Genomic DNA, 22368 nt, shown 5'->3' on the forward strand with positions numbered 1-22368 from the left:
TAACTGATTAAGAACAACCTCAACAAGTTTACAAGGAAGAAAAATTTAACTGTAGCGACACCGTTGTTACAAAAGTAAGTGGCATAACCTGAGAAAATATTTCCCAAAAGAGAGGGTATCACAAACAAGCCAATCTTCTTGACTGCAGTGAACAGTGATATTCACTCACAGAGGGCGTAACATTACTTTTAAAGCTCTTACTGCTTTTCTAATGGTGTGCCAAGGCATCAATAAGTCAAGCCTTAAAAAATAACTGCTTTGGGGAAAAAAAAACCCCTCCTAATTTCCATCAGTTTTTTTTTCTTATTGAGAGGACAAGCTACAGCTTGCTCTTGGTTGATCATCAAAACATCACACAATTTATACAAAGTAGTTAACAGGAGCCAAAGCAAAGGTCTTTTGGTGTTGGTAAAAAATTTTCAGTTTTTCTTTTTTTTTTTTTTATGAGAAAAAAAAAAAAAAAAAAGTGTGTGATGTATATTTACAGCTATTTTATAAGCCTCAAATGTAAAATCATTGTTACAAAGGAAGAGGACTGATGCCTAAGAAATGCTTAATAAGGGCAGTGCTATGGAATTTATAAGGGCTTTCTAACCAGTCCCGGTTTCCCAGAGGTTTTGAGATCAGCACTTCAGAGAACTCTAGTTTTCCTGTTGCCACACAAGTGACCCCCCTACAGGAAGATAACGGATAAGCCAGGAGGGAGGAGCAGTTTCACTCCACATGTCTGGCTTCTCTTGTCAGAGGAATGTGATTGATTCAAATACTGAAGCTGCAACACCTCTTGCCAAGAAACAAACAGAAGGAAAAACAGAGCTTATTTTAAAACACAACACAGAACTTGCAACTGAAGAGTCAGGGCTGCCTCAGTGTTTAGTTTCTGTTTACAGGGGAGCTAGAAGGAAGACAATAGTTGTTTAAAAATCAGTTTACAGCTAAGTAAGTTTAAAGGACTCATTCTAAGTGCTTTGCATGTGTTTGTACAGACTTTTGGTGGAGATAAGCTGAGAAGCTGGAATTTTTTTTTTTCAACTGCACTAAAATACATTTTAATCGGTTTATTTTTTTTTTTAAGGACAGAAGTACGAAAAAAAAAGATGTGGTTTGCTCTTCTATCTGTCTTCCTTTTGCACTTTGAAACTATTCTTGCTTCAGGGTACAACTCCCTTAGGAAAAACATGGACACGATGAGCAAGAAGCAGTATCAGGTCCAGCACGGAGCATGTAGTTACACGTTTCTGCTACCTGAGGCGGACAATTGCCGACCCACAACTCCTACGCGTCTAACGCAGTGCAGAGGGATGCTCCCTTGGATTACGATGATTCGGTACAAAGACTGCAACTCCTCGAAAACATCATGGAAAATAATACTCAGTGGCTAATGAAGGTAGGAGAATATTTTAAATCTAGTAACTACTAGGGATGAGAGTCTTGGCAAAGTGCTTTCTACTTTTACTAGCAATTTTATTTCATACTGTGTACATATACAGCACTAGCTGAAACCAAACCATTCCCTTTGAAGCTTGGAATCTTTATCAAAAGGGCGGAAGGAGGAAGGAAGATGGATTAACCTTCAGAATATTCTCTCTGACCAGTTTATTCAAATAATTCAAGGGTAAAAACAGTAGCTTGAGAACATTTTACAGACATTAAAATAGTTCACAAGTTTTTTTTTGTTTTTTTTTTAATACTTGGGACAATCTGACATTTAGCTAATTATTCTCAAACAACAGAATATATCTTACCTTATCAGACACAGCCTTTAGCATATTTATCTATAACTAAGAAACCTACTTATAAACTGGCAGTGGGAGGGGGCTTGTAGGGAAGAAAATTAATAGATTAATATATCATAGCTTTTCAGATTTCTTATAATTATAACATATACCAAGTTCTAAGTTTATCAAAATAATCTGCTTTATCAGACAGCTATACCTGGTCATTCTAAGAAAACCATAATCTAAAATTACACAAATTATGCATTTAGAAGATTTGTTTTGAATCTTATGTACAGCTCTTCTCATTCAATACTGAGTTTAAAGTGTAGAAAAAAAGAAAAGTGATATGTTTTCCTGTAACCATGTACAGCAAATTCCTAGACTTTATGCACAACGCAAAATGTTTTTACAGGAAAAAGGTCAGAAAGATTCCATCAGTTATAATAAATATCACAAAGAAAGAAATCATTTTACAATTCTGTTTCAGTAAAGCAGCTAATGGACACTAAAGCATTCCATTAATGCATGATGTAAATATCAGATAAATAACATTTTCATTTCAATACAGCACAAATGTTTAGACTAGCAGACTAGTGATCTTCCAGAATAAGCAAGCATAATTTACAACAGATATAACAGATTTGATGTAAAAATATGTCATAGAAATAGTGAAGTTTAACTACAGTGCAGCATATATCATAGAATAATTTCTGAGTTCTTGGATATTACCAAGGGAAATTTTGATAAATACAGCAAAAACAACCAATAAAATGTCCATAAGGTACTGCTCCAGTCATTTATAGATATTGGCATAGACTAGATCATTTAAAAAAATATAAAAATGTTTATATCATTGCTAAGAGATGTGTGCACATGTGACTTTTTAACATCTTGGTTTTTTCACCCAATTCTAAGTGCTACCCTATGTGCTCTCTACTAAATATTCCCCTGCACATACGCGTGTGGCTTTCTATTAAATAAAGTAGTGTGTTTTTCTCCATGAATTGTTAGAAACAGGCTACAACTTGCACATCTTTGTCAGGATATTGCAGGGGACAAAAAATGGTAGTCAAGTAGATACAATACAGGTAATTTAGAATTAAGGCAGTATTTCTGATTTACTTAGTAATAGCCTGATCATTAAAATACATAGCAAGAAACACATATTGGCCAAGAATGAAATGCAACATTACTAAAGCACATTCCCTCAATAAAATGTCACAACATGAAAGTCAGTACAGTTACTCCAAATCTATTTAACCAAACAGCCCACAATCCCTTTTTTTTGACCAGTCTAAACATAAGCAGGTGAGACAATTAACAATGCTAAATAGCTGACAATTATTGAAATACAAATGTATTGATTTAATGTAATAATTCTAACAAAAATAAAAGGTAAGGCCTTTAAAGTAATATTCTATAGCGCATCCTATACAAATTTGCTGAAAAATGAATAAGCTCATCTTCCCTCCCCTGCCAATACTGTGTAGCTAATTAAAGGTTTTGCAGGATATTTTTTTTAATGTATATTACTGTATAAGTTCCCAACTGAAGCTTTTTTTTTTTTAAAGAGTATTTTGACCCCTAATAAGCTATATTACAAAAAATAATCGTTCTATTACCTTTACAGATCTTCCAATCTAGATAAATGAATGAGCAAAATGTCTCATTTTGCACCTATGGGGAAAATGCTTAGTACATAGGCCTTTTAAAGTCAAGTTAGAGGGCATAGTCTTCTAGGGAAGCTAAGAGGCGAATTTTAAGACCCACGCACATAAACACGTGTGCGGCGATTTTATAACATATGCATGTACATGTGCGCATATTTGCGCCTGTTATAAAATTGGCTATACATGTGCACACGAATTTATATTGACGCATGCATGTGCACGCAAATGTCACCTCACTTGCGTTAAGCGTGGGGATTTTAGTAGATACGCAGGCCGACACAATTACCTGTTTCCCAGTTCGCCCCAGTAAAGGAGAGGACTTCTTAAACCTCCAAGCTAACTCGACTCCCTTTTACCCTATTAGCCCTGACCATTAAAACCCCACCGACTAGCCTAGCTTTTATTTTATTACTTACATGCCGCCCATAGCAGAAGTAAAGTTATGCGGTAGGGGACCCCGGCGCGCTTGTGCGCATAAATACTTATGCACAGACTTCATGTTACACATTCGGCCCACCAATGCCCTGACCCTTTTTGAACTTTTTGGTTTGTGTGCGTACCAGGAGATGCGTGCATACTTGTGCGGTTTTTAAAATCCACGTGGCATGCGCTGGGCCAAATCACACGCATATTTTCTGGCTTTGGCGCATGTAGCGCCTTTAAAATCCGCAAGGGTAACATCTCTGTACACCTGATGTTTCCAGGTTCAAATACCACCATGTATGTCTCAGCATTTCATTCTCAGAGACAGATAAATTAGTATCACTTATCAATGGGAAAAAATAACTATTCAATCTGGATGTGCATTTGATAAATGCACAGTTTACTATTTTGTATTAGGATGTTTTTTCAGACAGAATTAGGATAATAATGAGACATAACCAGCGATGGCTCTGGAACTGAACATTGTGGTAAAAAGGTGACTGACAAAATATGGCAGTTAAACTTCAAAGTGAAGTCAAATAGGAAACCGTCCAGTAAAGAAACATGAATATTCCATAAAATAAGAAACAAGGTGCATAAATAGAGCAGCATGCCAAATGCTATTTGGTTTGTACAAAAATCATCTCAGGCATTGGGGCTTTTCATTCTTACTGATTTATAAGGATCAAATATAAATAAAGAAAAGAAGGCATGGGGTAACTTGCTGGTGTGGCAGTTACTATCCTTAAACAATAAGGCTTGATGCTTTTGACACAACTACAACATCACTCTCCGCTCTGATGGCGGTTGTGGTGGTGGGCTTGGAAGAGGAATTGGATTTAGGCGACAACCAACACAGGCCCTGATTTTTACAGTCTGAGGTACTGTTATGCAGACATAGGTGAAAAAGTACAGGTACGCTTCTAAGGCCAACTCCATAAGCAAAACACATCAGCACTGTCTGAATTTTCAAAAAGGCTCATCAAAAAACTGCATGGAGCGGCAGCTGCTACCCTTAAGAGAAACATGGGATAACTTGCATGGCGCGGCAGATACTACCATAAGAAGCTTGCAGGGCAGACTGGATGGACCATTTGGTCCTTTTCTGCCAATATTACCATATTACTATGTAAAAATCATTGTGCAGTGGGTTAGGAATAATGGTCTAGAGGAACATAATTCCTTTCAAAAGTGAGGAATTCAGTCATATAGTAAAAGGGTCTTAAGAATGTTACTACACAGACATAAGGAAAAAAGCACAGGGCTGCTTCTACAGCCAAGTCCATAAGTAAAGCATGTCAAACAACATTGTCTGAATTTTCAAGAAGGCTCAATACCCAGTAAAAATGTTGCTAGCAGCAAATTTTTTATGGGTTATCATAAGGCTTGGGGATAACTGCACAGAGAGGCAGTGGTTACCCTTAAGAGGAACATGGGGGTAACCTGCATGACAGGGCAGAGACTACCATAAGCAGTTTATGGGAGGACTGAATGGACCATTTGGTCCTTTTCTGCCATCATTATTATGTTACTGTCTTAAGAATATTGATTGTTCAGATATAGATATACTGTAGATGTATAGATGAAAGAGAAATTTAAAAAATACAAACCATAAACCCATTTAATAGTTATGTGAAATTGCAGCATCTATTTTAACTTAATTTTTTCTTGTGTTAAGTAATTTTGTTTCAGATTTCAACTGTTTGCTAGTGTTAAAGGTATTTTCTACACCACTGGAACTGTGTGTTAATGACCTGATGATATGCAGAGAAATGCACCTTTTTTGTTGCATCTACAGTGTGAATGACATGAACATGCTTATTATTGTGCTGTGGAGTAACTTAAGTCAGGATAATATCTCAGTTACTAACCAATATTGCTCCCCAAAGAGAAGGCTAAAAAAGCAAGGGCATAAAGATTAGCATTTAAAAAGTACAAAAGGATCTTAAAAAAACAACATAGGAAAAAAATATCTTGTAAAGCTGAAATAAGTGGGAAGTCAGAATTTCAAAATCAGAAATGGAAGAAAAGATAGCTAAAGAGGCAAAAGGAGGTAAAAGACTTTTTCAAGTATGTCAGTGAAAGAAGGCAGGCCAGAAGTGGAGCTGTAAGATTAAGAGGATGCTGGGAGCAATTTGTAGACAGAGATGAGAAAAATACAGCAATGCTAAACAAATAAGAAATACTAAACAATACTTCTGTTCTGTTTTTACTAAAGAAGGGACTGGAGAAGGATTGCTGATTGTTGCCCAAGGGTACATGGAGTGGGATAGACATGACACCATTTATGGAAGAGTGTGTTAGTGTTTGGAAGATTTTACTGTAAAACCTGGAAAGCGATTCATAAATTGTATAAATAAATAAATAAAACGGAAAGTAGCATAGTCATCGGGTGAGATGCAATGCAGCCAGGATAATAAGGGAATTCAGAGAGATTCTGGTGGATCTGCAATGGGATCTGATCTCTAGAGAAAGGCGTAACTCCTTTGGAGTAGAGAAAAATGGATGTGGCCCCTCTTCACATAAGTAGTAATAAGGAAGAGGCTGGAAACCATGGGCTGCTTAGCCTTATCTCAGTGGTGGGAAAATTGATGAACACTCTACTGAAGGAAAGACTAGCGAGCTATCTATTATTCAGTAGACTGCAGAATCTAAGGAACCATAGTTTTACCTGAGGCAGATTGTATCAAATCAGATTGATTTCTTCAATGGAATGACAAGAGAATTAAATCAAGGACATGCATTGAATGTAGTTTACCTGGATTTTAGCAAAACTTTTGATGCTGTAATACATAGAGGGCTTATTAATAAAAAGGCCGATACAGTAAGGAGCGGTAGGAAGAGCTGCGTTAGTGCCGGGCGCACCCGCATTTGCCGCACGCACAGTCCGGCTCACCGACCGCTCGATACTGTATTAAAATTGCATGCAAATGCAAGCCGCGTCCAAGAAGCGTTAGGCCCGCGCAACCCATTTTACTGTATAGGCGCTTTATACAGTGCCTATACAGTATCCTGGGTGCGCTGGTACCTGTCATTTCAAATGTCATTGGCTGGCTCCAGCCAATGGCTAGAGCCAGCGAAGCGCATGACGTCACGGCGTACGCTTCGCTGGAGCGAAGCGTATGCTGTGACGTCATGCGCTTCGCTGGCTAGAGCACCCAAATTGACGGGCGCTCAAGCCAATGAAAGCACATGAACGCGCGTGCGTGACGACACGGCGTACGTCACGCACGCCCGTCCATGTGCTTTCATTGGCTTGAGCGCCCGTGCACTACGGGCGTGCGTTCGTCCGTCTTCGCCGGCGTGGGCCGCTGGAAGCCGCTTTCGCCGCCGGCTGCCCCCTCCGGAGGATGGCAGAGAAGGCTGAAAGGGCTGAAAAAGAAACAAAAAGTAAGTTGGTTACACTTATTCACATATTTTACATGTCCAGTCGCTTTGGGAGGAGGGGATTTTAGGTTTTCAATATTTTACATGTCCAGTCGCTTCGGGAGGAGGGGATTTTAGGTTTTTAGGTTTTCTTTTGGGGGAAAGTTTGCCATCTACCCTTACCCCTGCCTCTAATGCAGGGGTAGGGGTAGGCGGTAAATTAGCAGGTTAAACATGCGGCTAAACTGCAGGTTAAAAAGGCGATAGTCGGGGCGCGCGTTACTGAATGGGGGGAATAGCTAATCCGATCGTTTACATCTCATATACATGCTGCGGGCGGAAGGGGTTACTCGTTGATTTAAAGAGGCGGTAAGAATGGGTTAAAGGGGATAGTGAATTGCGGGTTGGACTAACGCGGCCAAATTGTGAGTAGAAGGCGGGTTAGAAGCAGGGTAACCGCGGCCGCACTTTACTGTATTGACCTGAAACTGAGCAGTCTGGGGATGAGTCCCAATATGGTGGACTGAATTAGAAACTGATTGAGTGATAGACAACAGAGGGTAGTAGAAAAATGAATTTACTCTCAGAAATAAATTAGTGGAGTGCCTAAGGGATCAGCCCTGGGGCCAATTCTGTTCAATATCTTTGTGAGCAATATTGCAGAAGGGTTAGAGGAAAAAGTCTGCCTTTTTGCAGATGTCATAAAAATCTGCAGTAGACTAGACAACCATGAGGGAGGAGACAGGATGAGAAGTGATCTAAGAAAGCTCAAGGAGTGGTTGAATGCCTGGCAATTAAAATTCAGTGCCTAAAAAGTTCAGAGTCATGTATTTGGGCTGCAGAAATCAGTGGGAGTGGTATGTGACAGATGGTGAAGAGGTGATGTGTATTGACCAGGAGAGATAGTGGTTGATGATCTCAAAGTACTTAAACAGTATGAAAAAGCATTAGCCAGAGCCAGAGGAATGCTGGGGTGCATAGGGAGAGGAAAAAACCAAACAGTTTTAAAAAGGTGGTGATAACCCCTTTTTACAAGTCATGGATGGTGTCACTTCTAAAATACTATGTTCAGTTATGCTGTCCAGAGGAAAGCAACCAAAATGGTGTGAGGTCCTCAACAAAAGCCCTATGAGACTGAAAAACCTCAATATGTATACCCTAGAAGAGAGAAGGAATCGATGGGATATATTACAGACATTTAAATAACAAAGGAATTAACAATGCACAGGAATCAAATCTTGTTCAATGGAAAGGAAATTGTAAAGCTAGGGGTTATGATATGAAGTTCCAAGGGGGTAGATTTAGAAACATATCAGGAAGCATTTTTTTCCACAGAGAGGATGCTGGATGACTGGAATGCCCTTCTGGAGGTGGTGGTAGAGACAAAAGTGTAGAAGAATTTTAAAAACAGAGAAGCACTAGATAATCCACATGGAGCAGCATTTTTTATAACAAGAGCGGTCTGACTGTTTTGTGCTTCCAGGAGTTCATTGGGGTAACCCACATGGAGCAAGTATTAGGGTAACCTGCTGTAAACAGCAATTACAGCCTAAACAACAGTGGAATAACTGCATCAGGATGTTATAGCTTGGGGTATTTGTTTTGTGAGAAACAAATCTGAAGATGGCGGAGATTGAAATGGCCTGCTTATAGAAGAGAGGGGGCATCACTTTAGCAGATTCTGGGCTTGCTTGGGACAGCGGTAGGAAAAGGGTTTAAGAGGACAGGTAAGAGATTTGGGGGGAGGAGGGAGTTGGTATTGGATTGAATATGGGATTTTTTATGTGCATATACCTAAATTGGATTAATCTCTATTGGACAGACTGCATGGACCAATTTGGTCTTTATCTATCATTTACTGTTATTCATTTCTGTGACTGAATAAGTATTTCAAATTGCTTCACACTGAAACTATGTTGAAGTTCCATTGGTATTTAAAGAACAGAACTATGTCAAAAACTGAGAGTATGAGTGTAAATGCTATCCACCCACCCCCCCACCCCCCGAACAGCTCTTTGGCATACGTGTAAAAGTACACATGGAATCACTTCTATGCCTATTTCTATGCATACAATCCCTCCACCGAGCAATTTTCAAAAGCCCATTTACATGCATAAAACCATGTTTATTAGAGTAAATAAATGCTTTTGAAAATTCAGCCCATTGTGATTAATGCAAAACAGCACTGATGATCATACATTTGTGTGAACACAAAATCTAGGTCCACTACTGGTGCTATGTCCAGTTCATAGGACCCTATGCTCCATTAGTAATATGGCCTTTAATAATTTTCTAATATCCAAAAATATTACCTTTATAGCCCAAAGAACAAAATTCCTTATCAGCCAGTTTCAACTTTACAGCAATTGGAAAACATCCTTCCAACCAAACATTTCTTAAAATGTGCATTGCAACCAAATATTTATTGAAAAGTGCATTGCTAGTACTCAAATTTCCATGTGCAACATCACCAGGCATGAGTGCATAAATAGTGAAGTTTATTTTCTTCAGGTCATACAGTTCCTTATGCTACAATAAAAAGTACCATAATCAAATAAATGTCTAAGATGCTATCTGTGCTATGATAAGCTGCCTATACAGGAAAGGAAATAGGAGGAATCCAGGGATATGATTTTAACACATTTCTTTCTACAGATTACTTTGTGTGACATTGAGTAAGTTACTTTACCTGTGTGACTCAGTTTAAATAAGTGCAGCAATTGTGTAAAGAAAATTAATAACATAATGCCACCTTGAAACTATACCAGCCAACACGCCCCCTCTAAGATCTTTCTTCCAGTGCTTACTTAATATTCCACCGTTCAGATACATTAGACTGGATTAGTCTCGTGACTATTTTGTGTTCAGGTACCTCTTCTCTGGAACACTCTACCCATGGAATGCTCCTTACTTTTTAGAAAGGTGATAAAATCTTTTTTTTAGTCAAGCAAACAATCTAACTGAGGCTGGTAGTAACTGAGGACCTGAGATGAGGCTTGACAAAATGTTGGCTTAGGTGTTTTTATGCTTGAGGCCACTATGCTGTGAAGCTAACTATATTCTTTATGGTGAGCTGCAGCATCTGAATGCTGTATTGTTTTATTGTTTTGTCCTGTAATCGGTATGTTATGTAGCCAATATTTATGATTGTACTGTTGTAAACCACCTAGAAATGTTGATAGGTGGTCTATACAAAATAAGTAAGAACATAAGATGTGCCATGCTAGGTCAGACCATAATCCATTGAGCCCAGCATTCTGTAACTGACAATGGTCAGTCTGGGTGATTGAAACTCAGCAGATCCTCAATAGTTGATCTATTTCTTATATCTCACTCCAAGTATACCTGGCTAATAATTGTTTATGGACCTTTCCTTCAGGAGCTTATCCAACCCTCTTTTGAACCCTCCTATGCCCTTGATAGTATCCTTTGGCAACAGATTTCATAGCTTGATTTTGTGCCAAGTGAAACAAATATTTCTTAAAATTTGTTTTAAATCTGCTGGTTGCTAGTTTCATGGAGTGTCCCTTAGCCCTTGTGTATTTGGAAGAATGAATAACCATTCCTTATTTACTCTTTTCACCCTACTCGTCATTTTATAAATCTCAATTATATTCCTTCTCAATCTGCTCTTCTCTAAGCTAAAGAGCCCTAATCTGTTTAGTCTTTCTCCATAAGGAAGCTTTTCCATCCCCTTTTATCATTTTTGATGTCCTTCTTTGTACCTTTTCTCTAAGTCCAATATGTCTTTTTTGAGATGGGGTGACCAGAACGGCACACAATACTCACGGCGCAATCGCACCATGGAGCTATACAAAGACATTATGATATTCTCTGTTGTTTTCTAGTCCTTTCCAAATAATTTCTTACATTCTATTTGTTTTTCGACCACTTTTGCAAACTGAGGTGAAGATTTCAAGGACTCTAAGGTCCTCTGCTTGGGTGGGGGACTCCTAATATGAACCCAGCTTTTTTCCCTATGTGCATTAGTCTTTGTGTGTCCATTTTAAACTGCATCTGCCATTTAAAAGCCCTGTTTTCTGGCTCACAAGGTCCTTCTGCAGTTCCTCATAATCTGCTGTTTTAATGACTCAAAACAATTTTGTGTCATTTGAAGATTTGGTCTACTCACTCACAATTCCCTTTATCAGATCATTTATGAATATTCTAAATAGCACAGGTTCCTATACAGACCCTTGGGGCACTCCACTGATGACTTTGGGAAAACGGACCATTTTGTCCTATCTTCTGTTTTCCATCTTTTAGCTAATTACCAGTTCATAATATGACACTTCTTTCTATTATAGGACCTCCCAATCTGCTGAGGAATCTCTTATGACAGTCTTTGTCAAATGCCTTCTGAAAATGCAAAAACACTATGGGCTGGATTTTCAGAGGGCTTACACGCGCCGGGCCTATTTTCAAAAGGCCCAGCGACGCACATAAAGCCCCGGGACACGTGTGAGTCACGGGGCTTTACTAAGGGGGCAGGAAGGGGCGGAGCCAGAGGCCATTCGCTGCTGTGCCGGGGATCGCGCGCCGGCAGTTGGCCGGCACGTGCAACTTACTTCAGTCCCAGGGCTGAAGTAAGTTTTAAAACAAGAAAAAAGAAAAAGAAAGGTAGGGGAGAGAGAGCGGGGAGGTAGGGGAAGGGAAGGTGGGGTGGGGGGTAAGGAAGTTCCCTCCAAGGCCGCTCCGATTTCGGAGCAGCTTGGGAGGGAACGGGGGAAGACAGAGCGGCTCGGTGTTGGCTCAGCACACGCAAACTGCACCCCTTGTGCGTGCCGACCCCCAATTTTATAACTTATAAAATCTGGCGTACATGTGCGTGCGCCGGGTAGCATGCGCTCATGTATGCCTGCGCGCACCTTTTTAAAATCTACCCCTATATCAGCCATCTCACCTTGCTCCACATGTTTATCAACACTTCCAAACATTATAGTAAACTGGTACGGCAAGACTTCCCTTTGCAAAACCATGTTGACTCTCCTCAATTAACACATGTCTATGCAGGAAATAATTTTGTTTTTAAGAATAGCTTCTTCCATTTTTTCTGGTACTGACACCAGACTCACCAGTCTATAGTTTCCCGTATCACCCCGGAGCCATTTTTAAAAATTGGCGTCACATTGGCCACCCTCCAGTCTTCAGGTACTGAGGCTATTTTAAATGATTGTGTGCTAATTACCAGAAACAAGTCTGCAATTTCATTTTTTAGTTCCTTTAGAACTCTGGGGTAAATACAAGAGGCAATCAAATACTAACCTTTACTAGCTCACAGAAATAATGTAAAGTCTATTTACCTAAAATATACACATTTCTAACACTGGTGATCAAAATCTAACCTTAAAACTAGCACACAATATATGAGCAAGTAATAGTTTAACCCTGCAAGAGTTTTTTTTTCTTTAAAATGCTCTTTCCCAGCAAGTCTAATTACCACAAGCAGATGAAAGTTCTGCTGTCAGCACTTCTTCTGGACTGAGGTTTACTCAGTTAGAACATAAGATATACCATACTGGGTCAGACCAAGGGTCCATCAAGCCCAGTATCCTGTTTCCAACAATGGCCAGTCCAAGTCACAAGTACCTGGCAAGTATCCAAACATTAGATAGATCATAAGCTACTATTGCTTATTATTTACCGTCATAACTTTATGGATTTATCCTCTAGGAACTTATCCAAACCTTTTTTAAACCCAGTTACACTAACTGCACTAACCACATCCTGTGGCAATGAATTCCAGAGCTTAACTATGCGCAGAGTGAACAAGAACTTTCTCTGATTAGTTTTAAATGTGCCACATGCTAACTTCAAGGAGTGCCCCCTAGTCTTTGTATTATCTGAAAGAGTAAATAACTGATTCACATTAACCCGTTCTAGACCTCTCATGATTTTAAACACCTCTATCATATCCCCCCTCAATTGTCTCTTCTCCAAACTTAACAGCACTAACTACTTTAGCCTTTCCTCATAGGGCAGCCGTTTCATGCCCCTTATCATTTTGGTCGCCCTTCTCTGTACCTTCTCCATCGCAACTATTTCTTTTTTGAGATGTGGCGACCAGAATTGTACACAGTATTCAAGTTGCGGTCTCACCATGGAGCGATAGAGAGGCATTAAGACATTTTCTGTTTTATTTTCCATTCGCTTTCTAATAATTCCAACATTCTGTTTGCTTTTTTGACTGCCGCAGCACACTGAACCGATGATTTCAACATGTTATCCACTATGACGCCTAGATCTCTTTCTTGGGTGGTAACTCCTAATATGGAACCTAACATTGTGTAACTATAACATGGGTTATTTTTCCCTATATGCATCACCTTGCACTTAACCACGTTAAATTTCATCTGCCATTTGGATGCCCAATTTTCCAGTCTCAGGTCTTCCTGCAATTTATCACAATCTGCTTGTGATTTAACTACTCTGAGCAATTTTGTATCATCTGCAAATTTGATTACCTCACTTGTCGTATTTCTTTCCAGATCATTTATAAATATATTGAAAAGTACAGGTCCTAATACAGATCCCTGAGGCACTCCACTGCCCACTCCCTTCCAATCTTCAGGTACATCGGATGATTTTAATGATAGGTTATAAATTTTTACTAATTGGTCTGTAATTTCATTTTTTTAGTTCTTTCAGAACCCAGGGGTGTATAACATCCGATCCAGGTGATTTTCTACTCTTCAGTTTGTCAATCAGGCCTACCACATCTTCCAGGTTCACTGTGATTTGGTTCAGTTGATCTGAATCATCACCCATGAAAACCTTCTCTGGAATGGGTATCTCTCCAATATCCTCTTCAGTAAACACGGAAGCAAAGACATCGTTTAATCTTTCGCAATGGTCTTATCTTCTCTAAGTGCCCCTTTAACCCCTTGATTATCCAACGGTACAACTGATTCCCTTGCAGGCTTTCTGCTTCGGACATTTTTAAAAAAGTTTTTATTGTGAGTTTTTGCCTTTATGGCCAACTTCTTTTCAGATTTTCCTTTAGCCTGTCTTATCATTGTCTTACATTTAACTTGCCAATGCTTATACATTATCCTATTTTCTTTTGAATGAAGATCTTTCACCTCACCTCACCTTTTAACCATGCCGGTAATTGTTTTGCCTTCCACCTTTCTTAAGGCATGAAATACATCTTGTCTGTGCTTCTAGGATGGTAATTTTTAACAATGTCCATGCCTGTTGCACACTTTTTACCTTTGTAGATGCACCTTTCTGGGTTTTGTTTTCTAACCATTTTTCTCATTGTCAAAGTTTTCCTTTTGAAAGTTTAGCACTAGAGCCATGGATTTACATACTGTCCCCCTTCCAGTCATTAATTCAAATTTATTCATATTATGATCAATGATCATATTATGATCAATATTGCCAAGCCCCACCACCGTTACCCTCTCTCACCAAATTCTCTGCTCCACTGAGAAATAGATCTAAAATTGCTCCCTCTCTTGTTGGCTCCTGAACTAATTGCTCCATAAAACTGTGTTTTATGCCATCCAGGAACTTTATCTCTCTAGCATGCCCTGATGTTTCTCTTACCCAATCAGTATTGGGGTAATTGAAATCTCCCATTATTACTGCACTACCAGTTTGGTTATCTTCCCTAATTTCTCTTAGCATTTCACTGTTCATCTCCCCATTTTGGCCAGGTGGATAATAGTATACTCCTATCACTATTCTCGTCCCCAACACACAAGGGATTTCTACCCAAAAAGATTCGATTGTACATTTAGGGGAAGATTTTAAAAATGTACGCCCGCGTGTACTTTTGTTCACACGACTGGCGCAAACAAGAGTACGTCGTATCTTTTAAAATCCGGGGTCAGTGCGCGCAAGGCTGCGCAAAATCGGAAGCCTGTGAGCGCTGAGCCACTCAGCCTGCCTCCATTCCCTCTGAGGCCGCTCCGAAATTGGAGCAGCCTCGGAGGGAACTTCCACCCTCCGCACCTTCCCCTCCCTTCCCCAACCCCCCCCCCCCTACCTTTGTTTGAAAAGTTATGCCTGCCTGAGGCAGCCTGGGAGCAGTTTCGGAGGCATCGGCCACGCCCCCGGGCTGGAACCATGCCCGCGGCCCCGCCCTGGATGACACGCCGCTGCAACACGCCCCCCAACACACGTCCCGGGGCTTGCTTGGTGCGTGCAGGGGGAGCTTGGGACAGGTTTTCGGGGGGTACGCGCATACCCCTTTGAAAATCTGCCCCTTAGTCTCATGCAGGATGTTTATCCTGTTGGACTCTATGCCATCCCGGACATAATATGCCACCCCGCCTCCAAGATGCTCTCTCTGTCATTGCGATATAATTTGTACCCCGGTATAGCACTGTCCCATTGGTTGTCCTCTTTCCACCATGTCTCTGAGATGCCAATTAAGTCTATGTCATCATTCATTGCTATACACTATAATTCTTCCATCTTAGTTCTTAGACTTCTGGCATTAGCATACAAACATTTCAAAGAGAGTTTTTTGTTTGTATTTACATTCTGCTTTTCAGGGATAAAGTGGAATCTTTTAGCTCAGGTGAGTTTTTAATTATAGGCACTTGGACTACTTTTCTTATTATTGGAACCTCTCTGTTGGGATGCCCTAACTTTATTGCTTCATTAGTATCCTTTGAAGATACCTCCCTCCGAACCATGCGCTGCGGAGTGACTGTCAGCTTTCCCTTTTGTTCTAGTTTAAAAGCTGCTCTTTTCTTGCTTTCCTATATATATTTGCTTCAAAGGCAATTACTTCAAACAAATATACTTGAAAAACAATCTCCTCTGAGTATTTTATACTGCAAGTAGATTACAGTTATAACACTGTTCCTTATTCCTTTGCAATGCTTGAGCTATATGGCCATCCAGCCTATATGTGACTTTACATATATTTGTAAAATAATTTTGTAAAGTATGTTGTGATCCTGTTTGAATTAATGCAAATTGTTTTATGCTAGGGATGGATGAACAGGTTTGGATTTTGCACAAAACTATCTGGTTATACTTTACTTGCATAAACCTTGACTGAAATTGGTTTATTCAGTATATTTTAAGCTTAAGCCATGCCATATTTATGCTGATATTTTCAGAATTTGGTGATCTTTTAGGATATCGAATATAATTTTCTCTTTATATCCCATAAATATAATCAAAACTGACTTGATACTTTTAAGTGTTAACCTACACATGCCTTTCTCTCTCTTCTCCTAGTTCCATTACCCCTGTTCATTGTAACTTCATTTCCAATGCACTAGTTTTCAGTTTTATGTTATCCTGCACTCCTTGTTCAAATGTAAACCGGCATGTGATCTTATCATGAATGCCGGTATATAAAAAAAACATAAATAAATAAATAAGTAGCTATTATATAAGACAAATCCAAGTAAATGGATTTTCCCTTAAACTAATGAAAATTCTGTTGTGCTGAACTAGGTTGGCATTAACCATAACAAAAAATGTACTAAAATTAATTGAGACCTGGTTTGAAACGGTCACAAAAAATACTTAAAAACAATACAAAAGGATACTATTAAGACTTGATAAAACATGAATGAGAAAATCTGAGTTCAAAATCATGATGTAGACACCAAAATGTTAAAACTAGTTTTGTACTGTGGATCTAGACTATACAGTATGTATCACAAGATGATTTAAACATTTGGGTGAAGGGATAACATTCTGCAGAAAACATTTGTACTGGAAATGTGTTTGCAGTGACCTGAAGGTCAACAAAGTCTGGTTACACCAAGCTAGTAATGCATAATTTGTAATGCTCCCCTCCCCCCCTCACATACACACAAAAAGGAATCTTAAATAGTTTTCTCCTCTTCCAGGAAATCCTTGCATACTCTATCATGTATCACTTTTAAATAAAATTGATGTCCAAAAAACCCAAACCAAAAAGAAAAAAAACAAAAACAAAAAACAAGAAATGTCTTCAGCATATACATTTAGATCCCTTTAATGCTGATGAATGTAGTAAGATAACATAGGTTCATCTTTACTGCCTTGTCCTAATGCCTCTGTATCGTTCCATGGTGAGACCGCACCTTGTGTACTGTGTACAGTTCTGGTCACCATATCTCAAAAAAAGATATATAGTTGCACTGGAGAAGGTACAGAGAAGGGCGACCAAAATGATAAAGGGGATGGAACAGCTCCCCTATAAGGAAAGACTACAGAGGTTAGGGCTGTTCAGCTTAGAGAAGAGACAGCTGAGGGGGGATATGATAGAGGTCTTTAAAAGCATGATAGGTCTACAACGGGTAGATGTAAATCAGTTATTTACTCTTTCAGATAATAGAAGGACTAGGGGGCACTCCATTAAGTTAGCAAGTGGCACATTGGAAACTAATAGGAGAAAATTATTTTTCACTCAACACACAATTAAGCTCTGGAATTTGTTGGCAGAGGATGTGGTTAGTGCAGTTAGTGTAGCTGGATCTAAAAAAGTTTGGATATATTCCAATGGAGGAGAAGTCCATTAACTGCTATTAATCAAGCTGACTTAGGGAATAGCCTCTGCTATTACTGGCATCAGGAGCATGGGTTCTTCTTAGTGTTTGGGTACTTGCCAGGTTCTTGTAGCCTGGTTTGGCCACTGTTGGAAGCAGGATGCTGGGCTTGATGGCCCTTGGTCTGACCCAGTATAGCAATTTCTTATGTTCTTATGTTGGATGACAGCTAGTAGGCATTACACATTTGTTGCAGGTCATTGTCACACAGATTAAAATAAAGTTCCTTAAATTCATTTTAAATTGGATTAAGCATCCCCTTGCCTTATAAACTTTAATTAATTTTAACAATTCAATAACATTAAGATTGAGACAACAGTTCAGCAGCTAGATGGGGGCTATCCAGTCTTTTCCACTGAGTATCACGTGTATGATTATCTACTTACTGGTTAGAGTTGTAAGTATGCACCCAGTGCAAAGAGATCCAGACTCTGAGAGAATGCATCTGATCTCTGGAAGCTAGAATGTAGGACACTAAGTTATATAGAGGAGACCTGAAGGGACATAATAGAGCAGTCCCACCTCCAGTCTGGCAACTCCTGCTTTGAAAAAGCAAGGTCACCTGGGGGGGGGGGGGGGGGGGGGAGTATTGCCTTGGTGTGCTGGGAAGAGATCCTGTAGATAAAACCTGCCCTTCAGGTGATGTCTTATCCTTTTTCAGGGAGCATGTGTCTATATGTAATTTGCAATTTGATCATTAGACATGAAGATGGTTAACTGGTGGACATGAGGATCGCTTTGTAAACTGCCAGTGTGGTACAGCGGTAACTGACCTCATGTGACACCTACATAGGATTTAGAGAGCATTGGTGAGAAACTAGCTGTTGTGGTTTGTGTGGGTACCACTGATATAGAAAGGTGCAGGAGGGAGTTCTGGAAGCCAAATTAAGGTTTTTAGATAGGAAATTGAAATTCAGGGTTGCATTTACAGAAATTCTCCCACTTTATGAATAGAATCCCTGAGGCAGGCTGACTCCAGAAGTCTTAATATGTGGATGAGAAAATGCTGCAGGGAAGAGGGTTTTAGATTTTTTAGGAACTGGGGAACATTTAGGGGAAGGAAGACCCTATTCAGATAAGATGTGCTCCATCTTAACCAAGCTGGAATCTGGCTTCTGGTACAAATATTTACAAAGGAAACAAAGGAATTTTTAAATCAAATGATGAGTGAAAGCAGTCACTCGGGAGTGCATAGCTTGGTGTGAAAGGTATCTTTAAAGGATACTGGCAAAACTAGGGGAATTAGAATATCCTGAGAGATTGTAGTAAAATACTGAAGCAGCTGAGGTGGAATTAAATAAAGATCTGGCAAATATGAAAAATTCAAATTACCTATATCAACTAGTAATAAGCAGTTTCTGAATACAGATTTATTTTGTTTTATATTCTGCCTTTCAGGCATTTTAAGGTAGATTACATATACGGTAGATACTATATATAGGTATTTCCCTCTCCCTAGAAGGCTCACAATCTAACAGGGTAATTTTTCAAAACGCGATGGATCATTATCGTGTGCAGTAACACCCAAACACATGCAATAACGATCGCATCACGATGCTAAAATTTAAATGAGTGAAATGGGAGGAGTTTGGGCAGGATTTAAAAAAATTGTGAGCTCGGTTGCACTGCAGGCAATAACTGTTTATACATTATCGCCTGCAGTAGCGCTGGAAATAACTACACCTTTTTGCAGGGGCTCTATGGGGGCGGTAGTGTGCGCCGCAGCTGCAACCGCGACGGGCGAAAACGTACTATCGCGATGTGGCCGGATGCACACTAGCCTCCCCCACCCCTTTTCTGGCTGCAGCTCTTCATGCCGCTATATTTATAGCGGAATGAAAAATGTAGGCCCAAGTTTGTTCCTCTTTGGTGCTGTTTATCCTTGTGAATTAGTGAATTCTAGAAATCTAAAATCTAAGATTAGAGAGTTAGAAAGTATGGCAGATATAGACATAATAGGCAGCTCAGATGCCTGGTGGAAGGGAGATAATCAGTGGGACACTAATACCAGAGAACAAATTAAATCGACATGACAGGGTAAATGAAATTGGTGGAGGGATGGTACTATATGTTAAGAATGGAATAGCATTAAGAAGGATAAAAGTCCTGAAGGAAACAAAATGCACTGTGGAATCTTAGAAATTCTATGTGTGACAAGGAAGAACATAGCAACAAGTATATATGACAGTCCATCTGGTAAGGATGAAGAATCAGACAGTGATATGCTAACAGATATTAGAAGGGCAAATACAATTGGAAATTCAATAATAATGGGAAATTTCAATTACCCCAGTATTGATTGGGTAAACGTCTCATCAGAACAGTCTTCAGAGGTAGTTTCTAGATGCCATAAATGACTGCTTCTTGCAGCAGCTGGACCTGGAACTAACAAGTCGGGGAGGGGGGGGGGGGGCGCACTATTTTAGATCTAGTCCTCAGTGGAATGCAAGATCTGGTGCAAGGAATAATGGTAGTGGGGCCACTTAGCGATAATGATCATGATGCAATCAAATTTGACAATCACCAAAGGGAGGACATTAAGTAAAAACACTGCAAAACATTTAACTTTAAAAAAGGAGACAATGAGAAAATTGATTAGAAAAAAACCATAAAAGGAGTTGTTACAAAGGTTAAAACTTTGCACGAGGCATGAGCATTGTTAAAAAAAATGTCATATTTGCAGCCCAGATAAAATGTATTCAATGCAATATAAAAGGTCAAATGAAGACCAAACAACTACCGGCATGGTTAAATGGTGAGGTGAAAGAGGCAATTAAAACCAAAAGGGCATCTTTCAGAAAATGGAAAGCAGATCCAAATGAGGAAAATAGGAACGACTATAAGCACTGATAAGTTTAATGTAAAACATTAATAAGGTGGGCCAAGAAAGAATATGAAAAGAAGTTTGCCATGGAGGCAAAAACTAATGATACAAATTTTTTCAAGAACATTCAAAGCAAAAAGCCCGTGATTGAGCTAATTGGACCACTAGATGATTAAGGGTTAAAAGGGGCACTTAGAGAGAATAAGGCCATAGCAGAAAAACGAAATGAATTGTTTCGGTCTTTACGGAGAAGGATGTTGGGGAGATACCTATATCAGAAATGAAGTAAATCACTGTGAAAATGAAAGATGTAAAAGAACAAATTGATAAAGTAAAGAGTAATATATCACCCTAGTGCTCTGAAAGAACTCAAATATGAAATTGCCGATCTGTTACTAGTAATCTATAACTTATCATTAAAAATAGCCACAGTACCTGAAGACTGGAGGTTCCAAGGGTAATCCAGGAATGGTTCCGAGGAATATTGTAGAAGCTATTCTTAAACAAAATTACTGACTATATGGATAGATATGGCTTAATAGGAAAGAGCCATCATGGATTTAGAAAATGTAAGTCTTGCCTTGCCAATCACTAGATTTTTTTTTAAGGTATTACTAATCCACAATAGGATATTGCTTTCTATCCCATGACTTTATAATTACCCGAGGAGTCACTCTTGTGGTCAAGGACTAGTCTGTAAATTCATAGCTATCATGTGTTTTTTCCCCCCCAATTGATAAACTAATAGAGGTTGAAGCACCATCATGCTTTGTGCACCTGTGTAGGGAGATGATTGCATAGACTAATATTGGCACTGGAGGATGTCCCCTGGAATATTTACTCCATACACTAGTAAGGATCATGCTATTACTTTTATTTATATATTGCATTGTACATAGAATCTAGATGTGCATATAGTTGATGAGTCCTATCTTTTTAAGTGGTTAATGCCTATGTAGGAAATGTTCAGTGCATAATATATTTATGGATTATGTATAGTGATGTATTCACTTATCTTGCCCTGTTTTATAGAAAGACAAGAAATCAACACATTGATGTTGGTGCAGAGTAGCAACTGGAACCCCATCCTTCCATTCACCCACCTACTACAGGGAAGAAAATATTGACGGGAAAGTGCTATAGTGGGCTAATGAGTGGTGGGAAGGATTCTAAAACTCTGCAGGAGTGATTTGGTGGATAGTCTTCTGCTATTTGTGAGTACCTTTCTTGTATCCTGATTAGGAGTACTTTCATGATTGTGTATATGACTGCAAGAATATAATCACAGTTTCACATGCTGACACTTGTATAATGGCATAGCTGCTGTGTCTCGTGTAAGTTTCGCTGAAAGAAAATGATTGATCTTTGTCAAGGATACTGCAGCAGATATTGCTGTATTGCATATGTTTGTACTTTTGGTCATTTTATTTTTTTAGCAAGAGATTTAATCCTCCTGTTAAAGAAATGACCAGTGGAGACATGATCATATAACAATCATTTTTACTCTACAGCATCACCAAAATCTGACCCTTTCTTTCTGAAATACTACCAAAACTTTTTTCCACTCTCTCATTACCTCCCATTTAGACTACTGCAACCTGCTCCTTACAAGTATCTCAATGAACCATAATCTATAATTATTCAAAATTCAGATAAATTACATTTTCCTCCAATGTCATTATGATCATTTGGCCCATCTTCACTGATTCTCTATCTGCTTACAAATCAAGCTTCTCCTACTCACCTCCAAGTACATTCACTCTGCAGATCCTCATTATCTCTCATCTCTTATTTCTCCAAATATCTCTCCTTGGTACCACAATTTTTTAAATCTGCTTTTTCAGCACTTCAAAACAGATTAT

At 39.1% G+C, this 22368-nt stretch overlaps 2 protein-coding genes across 9 annotated transcripts in view; one reads left to right on the forward strand and one right to left on the reverse strand.

Moving 5' to 3' along the window:
• Positions 1-22368, reverse strand: part of MCPH1 (microcephalin 1) — a 714835-nt gene that overhangs the window by 160323 nt on the left and 532144 nt on the right. The gene's annotated exons all lie outside the window — the stretch shown is intronic.
• The window catches only part of ANGPT2 (angiopoietin 2), a 201989-nt gene continuing 180343 nt past the window's right edge, over positions 723-22368 (forward strand). Inside the window, 2 exon segments of the mRNA XM_029595750.1 lie at positions 723-1266; positions 1269-1387. Of these exon segments, the coding sequence (XP_029451610.1) occupies positions 1098-1266; positions 1269-1387 (288 nt within the window). The 5' untranslated portion in view covers positions 723-1097.

The sequence above is a fragment of the Rhinatrema bivittatum genome, chromosome 3 (assembly GCF_901001135.1).
Source record: "Rhinatrema bivittatum chromosome 3, aRhiBiv1.1, whole genome shotgun sequence".
Taxonomy (NCBI): Eukaryota; Metazoa; Chordata; class Amphibia; order Gymnophiona; family Rhinatrematidae; genus Rhinatrema; species Rhinatrema bivittatum.